The 23,903-nt window shown below is 35.3% G+C and overlaps 1 protein-coding gene across 1 annotated transcript in view; it reads right to left on the bottom strand.

Moving 5' to 3' along the window:
* Nucleotides 1–23,903, bottom strand: part of PRKX (protein kinase, X-linked) — a 60,005-nt gene that overhangs the window by 7,700 nt on the left and 28,402 nt on the right. The window contains exons 3-7 of the mRNA XM_010580478.1: nucleotides 22,027–22,195; nucleotides 17,508–17,771; nucleotides 10,971–11,090; nucleotides 4,978–5,073; nucleotides 605–662 (exon numbers count right to left, since the gene is read on the bottom strand). Of these exons, the coding sequence (XP_010578780.1) occupies nucleotides 605–662; nucleotides 4,978–5,073; nucleotides 10,971–11,090; nucleotides 17,508–17,771; nucleotides 22,027–22,195 (707 nt within the window). The remainder of the gene's footprint in view (nucleotides 1–604; nucleotides 663–4,977; nucleotides 5,074–10,970; nucleotides 11,091–17,507; nucleotides 17,772–22,026; nucleotides 22,196–23,903) is intronic.

The following is a 23,903-nucleotide window of genomic DNA, read 5'->3' as shown; positions in this document are numbered from 1 at the left end:
ATTAGTAAGCTATTGCCTTCAGAAGTCTGTTCAGAATGGGATGAATAATTCTTCTTGGTGGAAGCCTGTTTAACTGTGCTTAATCAGCCCCACCACCAACTATCAGGACAATGACCAAACGTCATGGTACTACAACAACCTTTATATTCCTTAAAATAATTTTTAAGCTTCAAATTTGGTTAGTGCTCCTTCTGGGATTAAACAACTCCCAAGAAAGAAGCAAAATCAGCTGGTGCTATCCTACAGGACTTGACACCATGTTTCTGGTCTAATGTAATGGTCTAATGTAAATCTTCAAATTAATCAGGAAACAGGTAGGGTTTCTCTTTTTTCCTTCTCTGTTTTTTTTGGGGGGTGGGGTGGGTGGGGAGGGAAACTGTCAAGAAGGATAGCATTAATCCAGGCAAACAGGAGTATCATTTCCAGAAATACACTGTTAAACTTTGCATTTAGGATTGCACAACTGAATTAATGTATGGGAAAATATATCTCAATTTCACACTTATAAAAACAAAAGCCATAGAAGACCTGTTCTACATCATTCCTACAGAATTCTTTCAACCTTGTACTATGTTCTGCATTACACCTAACATTTTATACTGACCTTCATATTTCCTAATCGTCTTGTCCTGTCTACCACAAGCAGCTTCTTAATAAGGTCTCTGCAGTAAAGAAAACATGTTCTCTGTTAAACAAAAGTAATTTATATTTGACTGTCATACAAACGTTACAGAATATAAGCATACTTCCCTTTGACTAGCTAATACTATGTATAATTTACCCATTCATTTCCTACATATTTTAGGACACTTAAGAGTGAATGATAAAAAGGAATAACCTGTTCTAAAAGGAACTTGCAGAATTCTTACAAGTTCCTTTTAGACTCTTTCAAGAAAGAAAGGAGAAAAATTTTCTCTCTCTCTCCTCCCCTGCCCCCCCTCCGAGTAGTACTATATCTTTCTTTGTTTTTTTGTATTTTGCTGGGCATCCCAAATCTCAAAATAGATCTCAAACATATTTGGCAGAACACAACTCTAATATATATATATAAAAAAAAAACTGATAAACCTGCACCCTCAACTTTATACATTGATATTTAAACCGTGGCAGCTAAACATTCAGAGAAACGGTGGAAGAGCTAGTCAGCTGCTTTAAACTACTAACATCTATAAGCTTTAATTTAATTGAAAATGAAAAGCCTCCCCTGAGATTTTAGTTCATTGAACAGTTCTACATAAAGCTAAATCAACATTTTAAAAGATGAATGCAAGTTTAGAGACATAACGGACTTCCATTTTAATAGCAAAGTACTTTAAATATTAAGCACCAAAACCCCAACATTCAAAGTGAGCATCACAATTTATTGAGTTAGCTTCATTACTTCTGACCTGAGAGAAAAATCTGGCTTCACAGTTCTATAAACAGTTACTTTTTATCTCAAAGACTATTTTGCTGTTTATTTTTAGGATAATAGCATTCTGGTCTCATTGCATAAAGTACCAATGACAGGAAAGAACAAAAGTTTAGCCATCCTTCTTCTTCCTATATCCTCAAACAGACCTGAGAGATGCAATACTGCATGAAATGCTGGGAATCTACAGAGTATGGCTAATTCCAATTTTTAACTTTGTAGAAGGTTTAAAAAAACCCAACAGTTTTATTTACAGAAAAGAATGCAAACCTATTAATGACACACCTGTCTCTCTCTATCCCTAACTGTAACACCTACTATCCCAAAACAAAAACAGTATTCTGTCACCTACCCTTGAAATCACAAAAGTGTATGCACAAATATATGAACTGAGAGTTAATGTGCTAGACTGTTTGAAAAGCTGTTGTATTTGGCAGGAATATAGTTCTAAAATTCAGCTATAAAAATATTCAGTTGCTAGATAAAAGGAGAATAAAAAAGTCAAGGTAGAAAGCAACTTTAAAAACTCTCATGATCATTCCAGCCAATCAATATTTGAATTGGATTAAATTATGTGACCAACTCCTTTTACAGTCGTCTTCGCAGAAATACCTTCTCCCAGTTCTTCGCGGAGAATACTATTCGTTATGCAGAAGGCTACAAGAACGGCTATAACCGGGCTTTAAAACAGAAGGAGGACTGAAAAAAAATCCAGAACACAGGCTACATGGCCAAAGATAAATCATGGAGTTTCCTATTCCTGTATACCCAGAAAACATTCAGTGGATCATTCTTGGCTTGCTTCAAAAATTCACCTTATAAAAGAACAGTTAGGGGATGAGCTTGCTCAGTGATACTGTGTTGTCACTAAAGATGAAGACATTTGCTGCATTCAATAGAACAAACACCCATTAAATTGAAACAAGTAATAGATTGTTTAGTACTTCTTTATTACATAGTTTCTCAAGAGTAATTTAGAAATGATCATGTTAAAGTCAATTCAATAGATATGTTGCTGTATGTATGTAGAGAATGAACTTCTACACCAAGGTCTTTCCAGACCAATAACCATTAAACTGCCGTAGCACTGGTGTTTCATTTGGTATTTTCCAAAAGTGTCTTTGCAAAGAAAAGTTTACAAAAGCAAAAAAAGAAAAATATAAAGAAATAACTTATAAACTCATTAGTGGCCAAAGAAATAGGTGGACCATAATTGATACTTATGTTTTATCAGAAATTAAATAACACAAAACTCTGCTGACAGTCTTATTCTGGGATTTCTAGTTGGTTAATTTATCATCATCAGGGCAGAAGTTGCTCTTCAGAAGAGATCTGAACTAATGGTCAAATGTGTCAAGGACTTCATGTATACAGGACAAAGGACTTGGAGAAAACACCTGATCAACTTGCAAGGTGGCTAGCAAAAGGGACACAGCAGAGAGCAATGTGAAGAGATGGTAGCTTAGGCCAGAAGGAACAGCACTTATACAAGACACCCAGCAGCTATACAGCACAGTAAAAGACAGTGAACATCATGCAGCAGGAGGTAAAGCAAAAGTAGTACAAATTCAAAAAGTAGAAAGTGTGGGAGGGTGATAGGGGGTAGAAGGGCAAAAAATGTCAACCAGTAAGTTTACATAGTAAATCTAGGTAGAAAAGTTTTCTCAGAATTCAAAAAGGAAAATAGTTTTGCTGCCTAAAAGCAGAGAGTTAAAGTTCAATTGTTATAAACACAGTATAGCACTAATACTTCAGACATAGCCTGGATGTGTCAGGACCCAAGATAGTCGTCTTCCTTGCTGAGATACCAACTGATAGGAAGAAGAGAGAAAAATCAAGCGGGATCCAAGTAAGGCAAGAAGCAGACTGTCGCCTTAGGACAAAATAATCTTGGCACCTGCTTTAAGCTAATGGTGCAGATGTCAAAGACCATCCAGTTCTGCATACTGTGGTTCGAAAAAAAAGGAAGAGGGGTTGACAGAAGAGAGATACATTATGCTAACAACTCACTGCAGAAAGCAGGTGAAGCCTCGCAAATGAATGAGATCACCCAAAACCAGGGTGTGAAAGGAGGAAAGCCCAAGGTAGAACCCCATGAGACCCCTTAAAGGCAGGAGTGTACTGGGAACAAGCTGCCAAAACACACTGAAAGGACATCTGGATAAGAAAAGCTGGGAAAGAGGTGTATCAACAACTATGTTGATTAATGTATCCTACAATTCATTGGCAGTCACGTCTAGACTGAAGAGCAAAACCTGCGTATGCATGCTTACTACCATAACTAGGAAACTTCACAGCATCAGGCATCTTCTGGACAGTAGAAATCAGTGGTGGTCTGTGAATGTCAAGCACGAACAGAAGCCAGCAGCATCTCTACTTTTAAATGCTTCCACCATGTTAGACAGGTTGCTAGTGATAATAACCTAATTTGAGCTGTTCATTTTCTGGTCACACTCTTATACTTTAGTGCACACAACACTATGTGAGATACTCAGTTTTCTTCTTAAGACAGACTGGATTGGGAAGACAAAACAATGAGACTACATTAAATTGGAAACACCATCGAGATAATAAGGGAAAACTCTGTTAAGAACAGACACAAATATGAGACACTAATCAGCCTAATGTGATGTAGATGTGCTTGATTCAGTGCGCCTGATGATCAGTGGAGGCTTAAAAAATCCTCCCCAAATGATTATTTTTGCAAGAGAATTCATAACAGTTCAGAGAAAGTTGGACAGATTTCATTAGATTTACCATATATTTTATCTATTTACCTAGTGACAGTAAGCAAGTGCCATCTCTATGGTCACTTCTTCAAAACACCTTGAATGATTAACCTGGGAACATAAGAATAACTTCCTGTCCTCGTTCACTCAGTCATCTCTGCTTCTGAGCAGAAACTTCATGTTTAAAATTGCACTTCTTCTGTTCTAATGTGTACTCACAATTATTTCAAGTATGGAATTTTTCAATAGGGAAAAAAGCATTTCATCTGCAATATACCTGTCAGAATTGCAAAATACTATGAATAAAACCCATACATGCATATATAAGACTGCATATTGAACTGGGGCCCTGCTATCGAAATGGAAGTTGATTTTATACTGGAACTTCTGAAGCATCAGACAGTTCATTAGAATAGCTATGTTGCAGAGTGATTTAACTGGTTTGTATGCATATAAAGGAACAGTTTAGTATTCGCTTCCTGCTCTCCGAATTTTTACTCATATTAAATTATCTCCTCATATTTCTCCTCTTTTCTTTCTTCCAGGCACCAATCTGGTACCAACGAGCTTTGCGCAAGGTAGAAAAGCATTTCATATTCCAAAATATGCAGAAAAGTAAGAGATGCAGACACTATCTTACAAATGTATCTCCAGCTTGAGAACTACCAAACACATGATTTTACTTGGACTGCAAGAGTAAATGTAATTAAAATATTTTCCAACGTGGCATTTTAGAAAATCAGAATCTGGTATCTGGTCTTCTATGAAGATCCTTTAGAAACAGTGCTCAGGAGGTGTTTAGAATATAAAAGACAGTGTTGGGAGTCATGGACTTACTTTACATATAAATCCAAATGCCTCGGGAAATCTATTTTGCCAGCAAGAATCTTCTGATATATACCAAATGGATTGTCATCAAAAAACGGAGGAAACCTATTTTAATACAGCAAATTTTTAGAGGTTAGAAAAAGAATTTCTAAAAAATCTTATAAACATTATGATGTTATAGTAATTCCCCTCAGAAACTATTTTATAGTTCTTTATGGTAGGGCATCATCAATCAAATACTAACTTGAAGAATAACAGGTAAAGGCTGCTATTGCAAAACAAAAAACATTTTTGTACACAGCACCATGAATACAGAATTAGAATTGAAGTATTACAAGAGAGATTTTTGTTACATTAATACAGTAAAAATATCAATTATGAAACAAATTTTCAGTGTTAAAGTAAAAAATGCTTTGCCTTTATAAACCCAAGGGTATACTTTCCAAAACAGCATTACCATTTTTGTTCTTGTCCTGTAACTGCAGGCATACCCTTCCTTATTCACTAGTTTCTATTTAAAGTTTCAGAGGACCCTCAGATGAATATTGTCCAGTTCAGTTATTTATTGTACTGCCAGAATTCAAGTATATGTTTTGTTAGAGAAGGTTTGAAAGAGACAGACTGTTCAGAACCTGAAATTCTCTCAAGTGCAGCTGTCTTTCCGTGTTGGACAGATAAAGTACTTGTTTCATAATCTTCCCAAGATGATCAGTAAACCAAGATGCAATTAAATTTCTACTTTTGCTATTTTCTAGAAAGTTCTTCACGAAGTTATGAGCTAACAGAGAGACTACTTCTTGTCTTATAGCTACAGTAAGAATTGAAAGTTTTCTGTTGTGCTTCCTTTACTAGTTATAATACATACCCTGATTACTGCAAGCAGCTCAGAGTATGGGTGCATCAGTACAGTCAGTATAAGCAGCTTAGGCCAAGTGCCAACAAGTTTTCAGAGTGGCAGTCACCTTTTTAGAAGTTACCACAGGAAACCTTTTAGGGGAATGGAATAACTAACTACTCATTCACTAATCTCAGTCCCACCTTGACTTCTGTAACATGACCAAAGCATCCCTCCTACTATGCTTCTGTCTCAAAACCCCTACAGAATAGAAAAAAAGGGATTTTGAGTATCAACTGTATTAGTAACATCCAACCACCATTACAGTCCAACGTTTAAAATATTTTCACATCTCCCTAACGTTTTATAAGTACTTTCTAAGAGAACTTAACTGCATGTGTACACACACAAATACAGTGCTGGTGGCTTTGGAAATCATTGGTAGCACAAACAAGGCTGAAAACAATGTTTCTTCATTTCACATTCTTTCCTTAATTTATGCTACTCAAAGTAGCTTATTCCTCAACAAGTACTCTACATTATTTCCATTATGTGTTTTCAGAAGTACTAATTTCTTCATTATTCATCTGATGGTCAAGTGAATTAGCATTTCCTTTGAAATACTGTAAAATTCAGCCACAAACAAAACCAAATTCCATCAGAATAGTTAAATAAAGTCGTCTGTACGCATAAAGTAAAAAAAGTAATACTTCAAAACACAGAAAAGCATGACAAAACTACATGATTAAGGAAAGACTGAAGAACATTTGTTGATGGTGTTCAGAAAGCCAGAGTATTTTCATTCTGAAAAACTGAATAGTCTCAGCTAGAAAGAAACTGGAAAATATAAGAATCTCAGGAAAAAATATTTATGTTTTTATAAATTCCTGCTCTGACACTAAAGAACAAGGAAAATGTGATAGATATTTAACATATATAAAATTTTCCCACACCACAGAGACTATCATATAAAGTTTCTTTTTCAGTCAGGCAACATTATGTTCTTCACATTCGCCAAAGCAAGTTGACAAACAGTACACTCAATTTCCAATTTTGTATTTGTTATTAGATATTAGCATCTATAAATGCATAAAGCAATCAGAATGAGACTTTGTAACTATGTATTACAAAGGTGCCAGCTGCAATTAAGCAGATTGATATGAAATGCAGCAAGGTTTTTTTCCCTCCATTTCCAAACATTCTTCACACCTCAGTAGTGTACAATCAAGAAAAATAAGAAGTATGTATAAGTTTTTACATATTTACATATGTTTAAATTGCTCTTTGCTTTCCCACTTTGAAAATACAAAATTACTATGTCTAGAATTCTTGAGAGAAATTTAAATCACACTTGGCTATATAATAATTTAATGGCAATACTGCTTAAAGTGCATTTGAACTGTATGCAAAATGGGAATAGCTTTGGAAGATTACATAGTTTTCTTACAGACAAACCAAGTAACTTAACTTTGATACTACTTGTAAATATCAATCTTCAACACAGAACAGATTTTAGACAAAACAATGCAAGTATTGTGCTGGAAGCTACCTAATAAATCATCAAAAACCCCCTTGAGTTTCAGACTGTCTTCACACCATAACACAAATACAAACAGCTGCCTTTTTCCACCAACTGAAAAGCTGCTAAAAAAAAAAAAAATATCTCTGTATATAGGACAACAGCTGCAAACCATTCCTTTTGCTAACTGACACATAACAATGGCACTGACATTGGTCTCAAAGATAACAGGTAGTTTTAGCACTGGAGAAGAGAAATTGTAAAACCTCAAGGGAAAATACACAAGTCTGAGAATATTAAACCGTGGACAGGAAACATTAGCTACCTAAAATGATAGACCAGCACACCTCATACGACCACCAAAGCAAAACAAGAAAAACCACAAAGCCCTCATCAAATGAGAAAATTCAGTTAGATACACACCTAATGAGAGTACAATTATGACCTAACATATCTAACATTAAATAACAAGTATATTTTCCTCTATGGTAGATTGTAACAGAACACGTTTACTCAAAATAAATAGATCTTTCAACTCTTTCTATTGACAGTTTGTTTAGCTTGTTTAGATTAACTCTATGAACTTGATATTACTAATCTGTTCTGTAAAGATTTCTTCTCACCCCTGGTTTTCTCCATTCTTTCCCCTTCCTACATTTTACTATCTTAAACCTAAATGGGACCATGCCTTAAGCCTAGTGTGTGCAGAACTAGAATTCCATGAGCCTCTAGAGATTAAGTTAGAGAAATAAGACACTGCAGAACAGGAAAGTGTGGTTTTGTTTGTTTGTTTTTAGAGAGACCATTTCCTTAACACACACATCTACCAATCTTCTCAATTGCTTTTGGGGTTCAGAGAGAGTAACTTCAGGAAATAACTACCAAATGTCTTAAATAATTTACTTGCAGACAATAACTTAGTCTTAAAGTCAGGGTTTTTTCACCTTCAAATAATTTTCATATTTCTTAAATCATCTTTGAATTTCAAGGGATAAAGTTACCTAGGACTGTTTTTGCATTAAAAGCCTTGATAGTAAATATCAAGCCACATCTTGAGTTGAGTTTTAAAACACTACTGCCAACAGCATCGAAAAGCTGATAAAATGCTAAAAGCATATGCCCTATGTGACAACCTGCCTTCCTAAGGAAAACACAGGCAAGCCACAATCCCTGTCCCCATCAACCTCCCAAACCCTAGAATCTTAAAAATTCTAAGCAAACAGTATAAACCTACACCCTCCACACCCCCCAAAAAACCCAAAAAACAAACCCGAAAAACCACAGAGCAAAACCAAAAAACCTCAACCAAACTTGGGTAGAGTCCCTATCCAAAGGCGTGATAGGGACTCCACCCAAACGCTAAAAAATAAAAAGAAGCATCCAATCATTATGAAGACCACATCTACACAAATACTGTAGTAAAAACCATTACAAAACCACTTTCAGCAGACAGCTGCTCTGTCAATCAGCTTATATAAGGTCTCGGTTGCCTTTTAGAAATGTGTAATTTATCTCTATTGGTTACGAGTCTCTATAGCCAAAGTGTTTATATTAAGCTTGGGGAAATCCAGATCTCATCACTTGAGCCAGATAGTGTCAGGACACAGAAGATCCTACATAGAAATGATTGCAGCTGCTCCCTTTTTTTATGAAGAATATATACCCGTCATATTTCAGTAGAATATATAGCAGTCATACTTCAGCACCATGCAGTCTTGAGGTCTCAATGACTCCAGAGATGAGATCTTGCTTGATTATCACCTGTAGTCAGTATGTTAACTTTGGAAACCATGCTTCTATTACTGCTATAGTAGAGAGAATCGTACCAGTGTCTCTGTAAGTCACAGAAAGAAAAAACGCCCAATATCCACTTACACTGAGACCACACAGACCAAACAGAGAGTGGTCCCACTGAAACCTGCGGCAGGAAAGTAAATCACTCAGACTACAGCTGGGAGACTGCAGCACTTGCACTCACATTACAGCACCAGACACTTTTATCTACAGTCTTCATGCTGTCTAGGACTAAGATTAGTGGCAACAAGGCTGCTGGGAATCTCCTTTCATCCCTCCGAGAAGGATTCCCTTGACCAACTTGGGCTGCTGAGCCTTACAGGGAGAGGTGGAAGAAAGGTGAAGTCTGGCCTCTACACACATCAGCCTACATAAATAATGACTTTTTATTAGACCAGTCAGCCAAGGCTGCCTGGGTCAGTACGGAACTATTAGTACATTTTTATGCTTTTTCTGTCCAGAAATTGCCTTGAGATTCAAAGTAAATGCATGTGCAAGCCTTCAGGACATTAAGAAAGCAAGCAGTGGGCAGCAGTGCTGTCTGGGGATAAAGATTTGATGCTGTGACTTCTTCACAGCAAACACAAGCGATGGACTGGAGCTCTGAAGTGACCATCCATCAGAGGAACAGTCTGCTCAGGCAACCTGACGAGTTTGTCCGAACACTGGAAGAGTCACCAGTTACCTTGAACTGACAGTAGGGTATAGAGAAAAGGAATAAATCCATGCAAGGATGTTTTTGTTCTGACCACTCTATGGGACTGCAGATCCAGAAGGAAAGGCCATAGAGGCAACACGATGCATGCTCAGGGAGCAAGAAGGCACACAGCACACTAGGCCTGGCACTGAAAAGAAGTTCTAACGACTATGAAACCAAAACTGATTAAATATACTATGTTTCTTCCAAAGCTATGAAAGCCTTGCTTTCACCTGCATTTGTTCTACTGCACCGACCATGGCAAAACCACTTTCTTTCAAAATTTCCACCCCCCCCCAAGCGCCTTCAAAAGATACAGCTAAGACAAAAACCAAGGAAAAACATGTAGATGCCTTGTTCAGTACACAAGCAGAATTTCATGTTCTCCCTCAAACAGTTATTTATTTTACTGAAAATACTATTTCTTTTTTGAAATCAGGGAAAATTTAGACAATTACTTTTACCTACCTAATACTTAACATCAGTAACAGTTAATTGTATTAATGCCAGAAAGTGTCTCTTCAGTTTGAATTTGTCTCTTTTGGAAACAATGCTTATCAAGCAAATTCCAAAACATCAAAAGTAGCATTTGAGCAAACCAATTTCCCAATAGACCTTTTAAGATTCTCCCTGTTCTGTTTCCTTTGGTTTAAAGAAAAACAGTGCTCAGTAGTAATACAAGCTGTACTAATAAGTCTTCCTACTTGCCACTATGTATTTTTACAGGCTAAACCTCCCACTGCAAATATTATTTCACTATGCTAGAAATTAATTACAGAGGTTTCAAAGAAAACTGGTAGTCCTCTTCACCCTTTAAATGTAAAGGATTTTATGTATAAAAATCTAAACTTCAAGAAAACCTGAATTTCCAAAACAGGTAAGGAAAAGAGCAGCTGTTAAAAAAAGCCTTAAGTAAAAAAATCCCAAACAAAACCAACAAACAAAACCAACAAACACAAAAAACTAAAAAATCCCTGTAAGAACAGTGATATATGTTTTGTACAGCTTCCCAAGTCCTTTCTTCAGAGGCAGAAATGAAACTGGTATATCAATAATAAATTTAGCCCAAATTTGCTATTCCGAAAATTGTAAACAGAACTAGTAAAGAATCCTGTATTACATAATATTGCTGTGATACATTAATCATTATCACTTACCCTGACAACATCTCAAATATAAGAATTCCTAGGGCCCACCAATCCACAGCTCTTCCATGGCCTTTGCTTTGTATAACTTCTGGTGCAAGGTACTCTGGAGTGCCACAGAGCGTCCATGTCCTGGGAGGAAAAGAAGAAAAAAAACCCCACAAACAACAAAACCACACTGAAGTGAAACTGAAATAACAGTAATAGAAAAAAACAAAAACACTATGAAGTACCCAACCTATACCTATCTATTTATTGTATATAGCAATAGGAGAAAAATGAAAGAACTCTACAAGCTCTAAAAGGACTCCTTTGATGATGCTCTCCAATGTATTAACAGTGGTAAAGCCCTGTAAGCTGCAGACCCTGAGAGTTCACGGACTACTTCTGACAGGCCCAGCAAAAAGCAAGCTTATTGGCCTTTTCCAGCAAAAAGAAAAATTTTTGCTTAGAAAAAACAAAGGGAAGAGGGAGAGATAAAAAAAGTAATAGTTTAAATCAGTAAACAGCTGCAGACATAAGTAAGATTCCTTTTACAATCTAAGTCACATTTTTCAAATAGTATTGAAATGTAACCTGTCATCACTTCCACAATACCCATTAAAAGGAAAACATTTTGTATTTTTAATTATTTAAAATATTTACAAGGTGTAGTTAAACAAGTGTGAGATATGCAAGTAATATTTTTGATATATTTTAATGTCACTTTTAGCCATAGCTTTCTTAATATAAGCTCAGGATATAAAAGTGTTATATTGCTACCTAACTGAAATGTGTATTTCAAGTTCTATAAATTCATGAAATAAATTGAAGCTAAGCAGTTAATATTTACAAAGACATAAGCAGTTAACATTTACAAAGAGCAAATTACAATTTGAAACAAAGAATATTCTGAAACCATTTCTTTCAGAAACGTGAACTCTTCTTTGTAAAAATACCCATGTGGAATTTGCCTGGCTTCACTACCTTGACTTATGTTTAAATACACACTAGAGAAAAAAAAAGTGCTTTCATTCTGAATAAATTACACTTCCCTGATAGCAAGTCGGAAGATGAAACTGAAAAAGTGCTCACTAATTCAACAGCACAGAATAAGAAAGAAAAAAGCGTATTGCATCCTGAGAAGAGTTCTAGTAAGATATGACAAAGAATACAGTCACAAAATTAATGGTCACTGCACATGATTAATAACTTGCAGCAAAAGAAACTCTAATTGTTTTATCTGTGAGTGCAGGAAGAATCTTCTCCAATCAAACTGGTAACATGGTCCTGAACAAATCCATTAAGATGAAAAGCAATCACCTTTAGAAGTAATGCAGACTCCTTGCAACTTCTGTTTTTTCCTACTGCTGTTCGGCTAAACTTAAACTTTCTTTTTCCTAACTGTAAATGGATATTCAAGATGCACCTTATGGAATCTCAGACTGTTAATAATTTTTAATTTTTTTTTTCTTTTTAAAGATTAAATAATACATTTTTCTGAGATGGCAGAATTATTTTAAACAGAGCCTTTGAGTATTTTTTTCTTGTTTTCCTTTTCTTGGTTTTTTTTTTTTTTTTTTAAGCCTTACCTTTGATTCATAAAAATACTTAAGATCAAGGAATAGGAGCTGTACAGGCAGTCAAGACTTTAAATGAAAATGTATGATGCACAGAATTGAATTCCTTTAAGCTTGATTTTAATATGGCAAAAGCTAAATTACTCCAGCTAAACTGTCAGAATGCATTAGACACACTATGCACACATGTGCTGCATGGTTCTTGAAACTACATTCATTAGTGTAAAGAATACATGTTTAATTTTTGTCATAAAAGGGTGGCATAATTTTTATTGCTAGAAAACATAAACACTCATTTTCCAAATCAACCATACTCAAGAAAATTCTTCGGTACAGCACTGCTTTACACACTACTGCCATCTAGCAGTTGCCTAGATCAGGACTAGGCAATTCAGAAAAAACAGCAAAGCTTTGCTGTCTTTTAAAACAAAATAGTCTCCCCTCCCCCGAATTTAAAAAGCTGTATTACAGTCCATTGTATGACTTTTTTTTCATATTGATTTAGCCAGCTCTGCAAATGAAGCAGCTGACCATTTTACTGTATTTGGGAAGAAGGGCTGTACAATTAAAGCAGACAGGGCAGGCACATCCATTTTAATGGACAAGCTATACAGTTTGCAGGATAATGCCCCACAACGGTCACCCTTTCCTCCCCCAAAATTGCAACACTATGAATGCACAAATTCAGCTAAGATGCAGTCTTTGGTGGTTTTCATCCCTTATCAAGGTCATTTACATACAAAAAAACCCCCAAAAAAACCCCTCAGTCCATCACTTGACCATGACTTCCAGGACCCATGTAATTTGCTGGTGACAATGTAACTAAAAAGCCTCTCAATTACCATACAGGTTAATAACAAGATCCTTTTTATTCAAGCAAAAGGAAAACCACAAATTAAGGAAAGGCAAACATAACTTGAAGTCCCCTAGCTGCACTAGGAAATAAAATTTATTACCACCAGCAGGTCATCTACTTCTCTTACTTTCAATCAAGAAATTTATGTTTAGTAAGTACACAAAAACTTGGAGGAAGCTCAAATTCTTTGTCAAGCTGTGTATTTGTGCCATAAGATCATGACTTTTATTTCCTCTTTTGTTGGTCATGGAACAAACTATTTAATATTTTGGAAAACACATCAAGTAAATTCTATAAAAAGATCAAATTGTCTTCAGTATTTCTTTTTAATCAATACCATTTCATGACTGTTGCATATTCATCTGAAAATCCAGATCATTCTTTTGAAGATAAATTATAAAGCAGAAAAATAAGAATAGACTGTTGCCTTCAAACTGCTACAAAAAGTCCACTGCTCTGGGTTTTCAAGATAAAAGCTGAAATACAGGTGAGCAATAGTTGATAGGTTGAACATGTAATTTTAAAACACGAAAATAAAACAAAGAATCTACTCTGGTCACAAAGATAAGCTATAAAATAATATTTGCAGAACTTGTTAACAGTATTATTTGAAGGAGTTAAGTCTCAATGGTTAACTATTTTAGCGTTCTACACCATTCAGCATCCATGTCTGTAGTCCCTGACAGGCTTCTTGCATACAAGCCAGAGATTAACAACATCCTTTTTGGTATTCTCTTCTGGAAGTTTCTCCATAATTATATTCAATAGAGATTGCTTTGTTTCTAGCCCACAAAGTTTGTTCTGCAAGACATTCTTGCTTCTACAGTGACAAACAATACACTTCGCAAACAAGACTTCATGTGTCTTTTTTCTCTTCAATTCACTCTGCAGAACAGTCATGAAGCACATCCAGCTTAAGTAACAGTGCAGGAGTATCCCCAAAATCTTGAAATGATTAACCTTAAAGTTTCTAGGAAGACTTTCATAGTTTAAAATTATTATTTTTTTAGGAATGTAAACTGAACAAACTACAAATAACAGTGAATAACATTACTCAATTAAAAAAAAAAAAAGCCTAAAAAATCATGAAAGTCCTAACTATACCTAAAACTTTCGTAATATTCTGAGTGAACTCTGTGCTTTAAAAAATATAAAACTCTATGAGCTTTAGTTTTGTGCTTCTCTGAAAGAACACAGGAATTACAAGAATTAAAAAAAAAAAAAAAGTGAGAAAGATCAGAAACATATTTAATGGGTATGCTATATCCAAAAAGTGGTATGTTTTCCAGAAAAAGAAAGTTCTAAAAAGGCAATGGCTATAAAGTTCAAAGCAAATCCTTTCTACCATCCTTCAGGTAACAATCATTTATGCCCCCCCCGCCTTCTTTTTTCTTGACATTGCCTTTTTTTTTTAAAAGCAGTGGCACATATATTTTATGTGAATGTACTTACAAGAAACTGAAAAAGTTACTAAGTCTTTAGTTAAGCAACACCAAAATAGAAAACAGAAGAAATAAACAGCAGCTGAGGAAAAGACACACTGTTTTGGAGAAAAACTTTTATTCTAACTACACTATGAGTGAAAAGGGAAAAAAAGGGATAAACAGAAGGATATATCAACAAGAAACAGGAGACAAGAAAACCTCCTCTTTCCTTTTTCTCCAGAAAAAAAATAAATATTAAAGCTTAGCCCTTCAGAAAATGTACTAATAAGAAGGTACATGTGCAGGCTGCTTCCCACAGTGGGAACATGAGCTCTGAGCCAGCTACTCTCCCTAAAAAGCAGCTTAATTGTAGATGGACATGGTGAACACTTCACCCTTTCACACATGGTAATGGCAAGAAAGAAAAATGCGTACAGAAAAATCTCAATTAAGCTACTACAGAATCATTCATGGGAAGTATTATGTATCAAAAATGTGTAGTTGTATTGAAGGCCTTCTGCTGACCATGCTTTATTTTACATAACATGTCTTGTCTTCTCTAGGAATACTTTTGTTGGTTCTAAGTGGCAGGCTTCCTCACAGCTGTTTGAAAAATATACATACATTGTGTCTTATTTTCACAATTCATATATACTATATATATATATATATAAACACACATACTCACATATATACACATAAGGTTCATGTGTATGGATGTTTGCCATGCATAAAAATGACAAAACATCTCCTATACTTTTGATACAAAACAACCTACTGGAGTGCATTAGTGGATAAATTGCTGGCAACTGTGTATTTTTACAGTGACAAAACCAGCACTGTGAAAATTACTACAGCTAGTGGGAACAATACTATGTAGTTCCAAAAAAACCCCCAAAACAAACAAACAAAACCCACCACCCAACACTCCAACATAAAAAAAACAAACCAGATTTGCATAGGTAACTACCTATGCTCTAACTGATAAAATCCTTGCTCCTTCCAACTTTATGTTCTGGATTTATCTTACCTGTTGTACATTTATAGGTAAATCAGCTACAAATATAAAAGTACTATAGCATTCTATGTTTCAATTCAACACAAATTGATCAATTTTACTGCCCCCCCCCAGCAATACAGGATGAAAAAAACCAATTAAAAACAGTAGTAATAACTTTTTTTGATGTCCTAAAATGTATTTGAACAAATTTACTCTTACAGATTCATCTTCCAGATTGAAAAATACACTCTGATGTGAACTATCATCTTATTTAATGAAGGGTTACTTCTCTTGTGCCTTAAACCCACAGAAATCCAAATTAAGAATAACCACTAAGTGGCAGTATCTCCATGTAAAAAGGAAGTCATAAGAATTTGTATCAAAATATCTTCTTTACTTACGTGGAAGTAGCCTTACCTCTTCCCGCAAAAAGTTATTTTAATTTAAAAACAAAATATCAAAAAAAAAGCGCCAATGTTTGTAGACCTATCTGCTTGCCCAGTGGAAACTGAATTCAGTCAAACATGTTGATATTAAAACACTATGATTTTAAAACAGACTTTTAGACCTTAAGGGTGAATAGAACCAGCATCCTTACTAGTTGCCTACCATTCTTCTGTGCCAAGGCAACCCAGCACTGTGAGCCTGTAACCTATAGGGAAGCAACCTTTATAAACTCCATAACACAATATGATATCTCAGCTGATTTTTACTTCATAAGGGATCCATTAAGAGTGGCTCCCTCAGATCAACTTTCATTTCAAATTGATGTTGTAGAATTTCCCACGCACACTGAACTGTTGCAAAAGCAGCATCAAACAGATAAACAAATGAGTGAAGAGGATGAGCACCTATGGAATGCCTAACTCACTTACAAGGCTGCCTCAACTAGAATAATCAGATAGTCTCCCTCAAGAGGTAGCCCAAGGGCATAATACCAATCCTTGTCACGCTGCTTTTCTAATATGACAGGCTAGTTTTTTCCTCCCTTTTTTTGAATCCCAATGACAGCTCTTGCTTCCTTTTAAGAACACGTATTATAATCTTGGAAGACTAGTTCAAACAGAGAGAACAGAGAAATCACTGGGGAAAACACCTCTGCGTTATCAAAAAGTTTACATATGCTAGTAAAACAGACATAAGGCTGACAGTATCATAGAAGTTACAGTTAAATAAACAACTTCTGCTGAAGCTAGCCTTATTGTTTCTGTCTAGATTTTGCAGTTTCATTTCAGCAACAGGCTAGTGAGAACACCGTATCCAGTTTTAAAATCTTACTCCCACATTTCAAAAATCTCTCTAAAATGAAAGCGGAAGGAAATACAAGTTACAAAATATTTAGCAATTCAATGTGTATGGAGGAATAATGTCCCATTTACCATGCTGATGTACATACCTCAATATTTGCTCATATTACTTCACAGAACTCCCTTTTTACAAGATGACTGCTGAAAACTTAAATATACAAAACTACTCATATAAAAATATTTTTCTACCGTAGCTTATCTGTGATACTGCTCCTAGTTATACTTAAGGTGTAATATTGGTTCTGTGCAGCCATTTTAAGACAATCATTTCCTTCATATTAAGGCATTTGACATGTGTGAACCACACGGAATGTTAGGTGAAATGCTGAGCTCTGAAATCAAACTTTTTTTCCTCCAACTGTTTAACATGCAAATGTAATTACCATAACAAAAACCTACTTACCTATCCACCAGCTTTTTAGCAAATCCAAAATCAGTAAGCTTGATATGTCCTTCTTTGTCTAGTAATATATTTTCAGGTTTTAAGTCTCTGTAAACTATTTCTTTGGAGTGCAGGTATTCTATTGCACAAATAATTTCTGTAGAGTAGAACAGTCCTGTGCTGTTGTTGAAACGCCCCATGTTGCGCAGGTAACTAAAAAGTTCTCCTCCTGGCACATATTCCATTAACATATATAAAAAACGTTCATCATGGTTGGTCCAAAATCTGTAATAAAAATATTATTTTATTGAATAAACAAATTATCTCTCCGATTTGCTTCAGAAGTAAATGTCTGTAAAATGGTTTCTGTTGCCCCACGTATGTAATTAATTTATGCTTCCTATTCCCCAAATATTAAAACCCCCAAGAATCTAGCAGGATTATGTAACAGACATTCAAGTACCTGACTTAACCTGAAAAGTAAAACGAGTAGTTCAGGATGTGCGCAGCACAGGCCAACAAAGAAAACCTAACTGATAGACTCCGTTGCATTGTACAAAACAGGTCTCTGCTAAGCACCTAACAACTGAGTTAGTGTACTGCCAGTCTAAGACCAGACAATTCGTACACACCTTATTAATCAAATATTGCCAAAGTGATGCGGGGTGAGCAGAACCTGCTTTTGTAAAGATGTTTATGACAACATGTTCAAAAACAGGACACCAGAGAGCTCTCCTTCCCCTCTCCTATCCCTTCATCCCCAGAAATATACAACCCCAACTAAAGCATCAGATTGCAATGCTTGCTCTTCTACGGTTATCTTTAACAAAAGCAATAGAAAAGCAAAAATGACAGCAAAACAAGATTTATTTCTGTACCTCGGAATTAACTTAATGATAAGTACTTTCCATTCCTCAGACTGTTGCCTTTAATTTAAAAGCTATTATTGTGGTACAGTCATTACTAGAGTGCAGTAAAGAGCAGCTAGGAAAAAATCATTCCACGTGGCTTTCAAATGCTTCATTACAGAATACAGGAATCTTCTCTCCCACGTTCCCCAAAACTAAGCTGTTTTTCCTTCTACCCACATTAAACAACTCATATACCACACACCCAAATGTAACTCAACAGTTAAGAAGAAAATAAGTATCTGGTAGAGGTCCTGAAGAATATTCTACCATTTTAAAACAAACAGCTATCCTTATTACTACTATAATAGAAAAAGAACACTGTATCCCTACCTACTTCATTGATATAAGAACAGAAGTTACTTTAGCTTCTAGTAACTGCTTCTGCAGTATCACAAGAATGGAAAGATCAAATATCTTTGGGTTTGGGTTTTTTTTCCTTCATTAGCTAGTTCCTAATCAAGGCATAGAGTCTCAAGAAAGATAAGCAGAGCAAACTGAGCTCCCAAACCCATGAGTGACTTCTGCTCAGTAAGATTTTCTTTCTTGATACCAGCACTGAGGCAACCAAGAAAATGAGACTATCAGACATCAGCAACAGCCCCTCCATTCCTTCAAAGTGATGAAGAAAGCAGAGCCCAGGCTTGCCTTTTGCTTTTATGGCACTACTTCCCTATCACAAAGTCATCAACATCATTAATTGGCTATTGATGATGTTCATAATATCTTTATTGACTATGTAAAAAACACTCTTGAGATGTATTTTAAGTAGTTAGGCAAAGTTGCACATACAATAAACAAAGAAAGAGGAACAGGAATGGGCAAAACAAAGGAAACCACATATTTAAAAAAAACACATACAGGGGAGAAGAAGGGCAAAATCTGACAAAGAATACAGAGGGAAAAAAAAAATGGAAGACCTAGACCATTAAGCCCCAGTATTTTTACTGGAATTAATTTCTTCAAGAACTGACTCCTAAAGGCTTGTCTATCCACAGAAAAAATGGATACATTATTTAGTATACATGGAAGACAGCAAAATAAAGAACTTCAATATTTGCAAAACAGATTGCTTTAAATGGTATTTTAATACAAAAAAAGAAAATATCACAGAAGAGGTCATTAGAATAATATGCAAGGTATCATGTAACTTTACAATTCAGCTTCACTACATGAACTTTGGATGCCACATTGAACTCTTACAGACAAATAACCTATTTTAGCTTATAGGACTATAAGACAGTTGATTTTTGTTAATTTTTGTTCTCTTAAAAAAAAAAAAATCAGAGATACATGTCAAAATTACAGCACAATATGCACCCACAGAAGTATGATACATCACTCAAACATGTCAGTAAAGACTGCCTAGGAGTCTCCAGTGACCAGTTGTTGCAAGAGCACCAAACAAGCATTTCCAAAAAACAGTTTAAAAAATAAGTAGATAAATAACTTCAGTATCTAGAGAAAAACGGGACCTCCCTATATGCAGGAAAAGCATTTCTCAAAAGTAATAGGAAAAGAAAAAAAAACTTTCTTATATAAAAGTCCTTATAAATAGGAAGATATAGGAAGGATGAATGCCAGAAATAAATTATGGGCAGTATTACTTTAAAACTCTCCATCATAAAGTGCTAAAAATATACAGTATTATGCTGCGCTAACATATATTCCTTGTTTTGAAACCACAGGAAGATACTATCCATGTTTAAGATGGTGACACTAGCTGAAAATATAAAAACCAGACCACGTAGATAACACAGATCAAAGGCATTGAAGCAAAACTATATAGAATTTTTTTTCCCCTTTTTGTTGATCAATTATAGTCAAAGAATTCATGGAAAAAAACCATGTACTGGGCAGGGGAGGAGACAGCTGAAAAAAACCTGTTAGCCACACAAAAAGCTGCAGAAAGTTTTATTTGTCATACAGTCAGTGATAATCATCTATGAATGCTTGTTTAACCTAAAGCACACAAATATTAACATGACTTAAAATTTAACTACTTCATTTCAGCTAGGTTGCTTTGAGTCTCCTTTGCCAAGGGACAAAGGCATCACATGGACAATTACAAGAGCATAGCTGATCCAGCATCTCATTGAACACGTCAAGGAAAAAGGCAGAGAGCTAGAAGACATGAAGAATGTTTGTCTTACACACAAGTGAACTTCCATTTGAGTTGTGTCTTTTCTTTGGCAATTTTAAAAATCTGACATTTTGGAAATAACGCCTCAATGAAATCCAAGAAAACTTACCAGTTTGGATTTTTGATCACTTCTGCATGGACACAAACCCTCACATCTCCGTCTCTGACTTCTCACCCAAGTTTCTCTATTCCCACACTTGCTGCACTGTTCCAAACGCACAAATGTACTGGGTTTTGGGGGGGGGGTGGTGGGGGGTGGTGTTCCTTGCTTTTGGTAGTTTGTTTTTCTTTTATAAAGAATTTATGTATGTACACAGATATAGATATAAAACCCTGTTCCCCCTGTTCTGTCCATATTTTAACCAGTCTAACCAGATGTACTCAGCCTCTCCATCTTGCTTTCCTGCATGCATCTTGAACTCCACACACCCTAGGACTCATCTTAAACTAATACTATGCCACACACAGTATTTCTGAACAGTGGCTGGAAACTAATAACATCATGATGCTAGAAAAAGCAAGAGAACACCAGGGAAAAAGCCTCCCCCTGCAGGGCTCTTTCTGTCTTTCGGATAACTACCATGCTTTTGCCTCTTCTTTTCCCTCTGATACTTTCTTAGCCCTGGGAGGAGGCTGCACTCCCTGCAGCTAGAGATTAACTAAGGCTAATTTTATCTAATTATATGTAAAGCTGTAAATGCAAAACAAATCTTGGTCAATGGCCCTGTATCCATGCATGAGAAAATATAAATGGAAATTAACTGTGCAATTACCCAGAGGTTTAGTTATCTCATTAATAGATATGGACTCAGATACACAAAAGGTGTTGTGGTGCTGTGAACAGAAAAGTATGATGCCTTCTCTCCTTAATAAAGGGTTCACCACAATTCCACTAAAAAAGTAGTCTTCATGAACTGTGTTTAAATCATGTTTCTCAATAGGTTCCATCACTCAACCTCAAATATGGGAATAACAAAGCCCAATAAGTGTTGCAGTCACTTAAAATTTAAACTCTTTAAAAATAAAGTTTGCAAACGTAAAGTTCAAAAAAGTTTTCGAAAAGCAAATACTTAAATCTAATTATATCTTTATCTAGGTATCTACAGGACATATGTATGTAGAAATACTTCTTTTCTTGCCATTCTAACATCAGGAATCATTCTAGAAGTCATTTTGATAAGCCAATTCTAACATTTCTTCATTAGTATTTTCCCGTCACTTAAGAAAATTTCACTTCTCCAGTATGAAAATAGAAGAAAGAGTGAAACTTACAATAAATTACTGCTTAAATGTTTAAATTATGCCTCTTGATTTGAAATCGATTCTTCTGTAATAAATACTTTAGTCTGAAGTTTATTTTAGTCTAGATTACATAATAGACATAAACGCTCGGTGTTGGTTAAGTACCTAAGAACTTGCAGTGAGACCCTGGAACACCTGAACTGCATTTTATATATGAGTTAAATGAATTATAAAATATACAACTCACAATCTGATCAAAAAGGGGTGGTTGACTTCTTTCAAGACTGACTTTTCATTGTGCACATGTTGCTCTTGCTTCAGTCGAATGACATCAGGAATGCTCATTACTTTCAGTGCAAAGTAACGTTTGGCCATTTTTTCCTTCACCAGATGAACGCGCCCAAAGGTACCTGTGCCTGAAAAGTTGAAGAAAAGTCAACTTATTGTGAAAAAGACAAAAAACAAAGATAATTTACTAAATTAAAACCTACAGGAACACAATTCCTGGTTTGTTTGGGTTTGTTTTTTTCTCATCAATATACCGGTACTACATTTTTTTTACCTGTTTTCATACCATTTTTTTCTTGGGATTTCTCAATTTTTAGTGATAATGATTTAATAAAAATAATGGTATTGTGATACTGCCACTCTTTGGAAAGATACTGGAAGCATTTCTTGCAAAGAAGAGAAGTGGTCCTGAGAAAGGGTAAGGAAGATGTATGAAAAAAGAGAAAAAAGTATGTAATATGTAATATTTGAATATAACCAATATAAATGAAACAAGCAAAACTGTTCTCAAGTACAGAAGAAAGCCTGGGAAAAACTCTTTTAAACTTCAGAGATCAGTTTTAATTTAGATAGGGTGTGGAGGGATGGGGATAAACTCAAAAGTAACATTCAGCTTATTATATCCACAGTGTGTGATGTAAAAGAAAAAAAAAAAAATCTCGTTACTGCCCAAGAATGTAATGTTCAATTGTAATGGATTTATTAATTCCTCAACACAAAAAGCTACTTAATTTTCTATATATTATTTATTAAAACAAGGTAGCTAAAATCAATCAGCGTTCACAATGTAGGAACTCGTAACATGAAGAGTACAGAAAACACAAAAATGACGACAAAAAAAATTTCAAAATATTCATCTACCAAGGTTCAGTGACTGAGAACAGCTGTCTGCAATCATTCAGGCGAGTAGATTATTTTCTTAAATGTGCACAGATAGGTGAAGTAGGATAAGGGAGAGATGGGAATAAGTACTTAAAAGTTGCTGACCCTTCTAAAAACAAATAAAAAATCTGCTTATAGTGCTGCATTGTTATATCACATGGCAACAGTAGATTTCAGGCACCTGTTTTTTGTAGTTAATGTATTCCTTTTTCAATTCACTCTTAAAAATATAAGAGGAAATAAAAACATTGCCTTTTAAATAATGTATTATGCATTTCTCTATTTCTCAGTAGTCATTAAAGTTCCTTTTAAGTGCACTGCGCTCAAGACAATTATATGTAACTGAACTCAGTATTTCTTTTAGTTTGAAATGAAAGTTAAAATTAGTACATTTAGCCACACTGCTATTTGTACTGCAGCACAGTGTTATACATTTGAAGATGAATACACATTTCAGCTTGTTGGGTGGTTGCTCATTGTTTTTTTGTTCATTAAACAATGCCATGTAGGTTCCATTAGAACAGTGCACCAGGTATTTTTAATCCTATTCTCTGACAGAAATATGTGCCACTATAAAGGATGCTTGGCATTCAGACCAATTCCCTAACTTGTAAAAGGTCACTCTTGTTGAGAAACACCTTTCAAAGAGTTCAAAATCTTATACTTCACAGTCATCCCCTTCTTCGCACATACCCTAAGAAGGCAGCCCATAGACCTGTTTCAGCATTATTAACTGGTATGTCAATTGATTTCAGATTGTGCTGACCTGTTACGATCCATCTATACTACAAGACAATTTTGTAAGACATGTAATGGGTGCAGGGACACGAGTATGTATGTGAAAGGAAATAGATTTTTGAGAGAGAGAGGCAGGGGGGAAAGACCAAAAAATGAACTTCCAAAACTGTATTACTTGGGGAGGGGAGAAAAAGCAAGGGAGTTTTTGCCTCTGGT

This window comes from Haliaeetus leucocephalus, unplaced genomic scaffold (genome assembly GCF_000737465.1).
Source record: "Haliaeetus leucocephalus isolate CR32 unplaced genomic scaffold, Haliaeetus_leucocephalus-4.0 Scaffold712, whole genome shotgun sequence".
Classification (NCBI taxonomy): domain Eukaryota; kingdom Metazoa; phylum Chordata; class Aves; order Accipitriformes; family Accipitridae; genus Haliaeetus; species Haliaeetus leucocephalus.
Note: the sequence above shows the minus strand (reverse complement) of the source record. Positions and strands in the feature narration are given on the sequence as shown.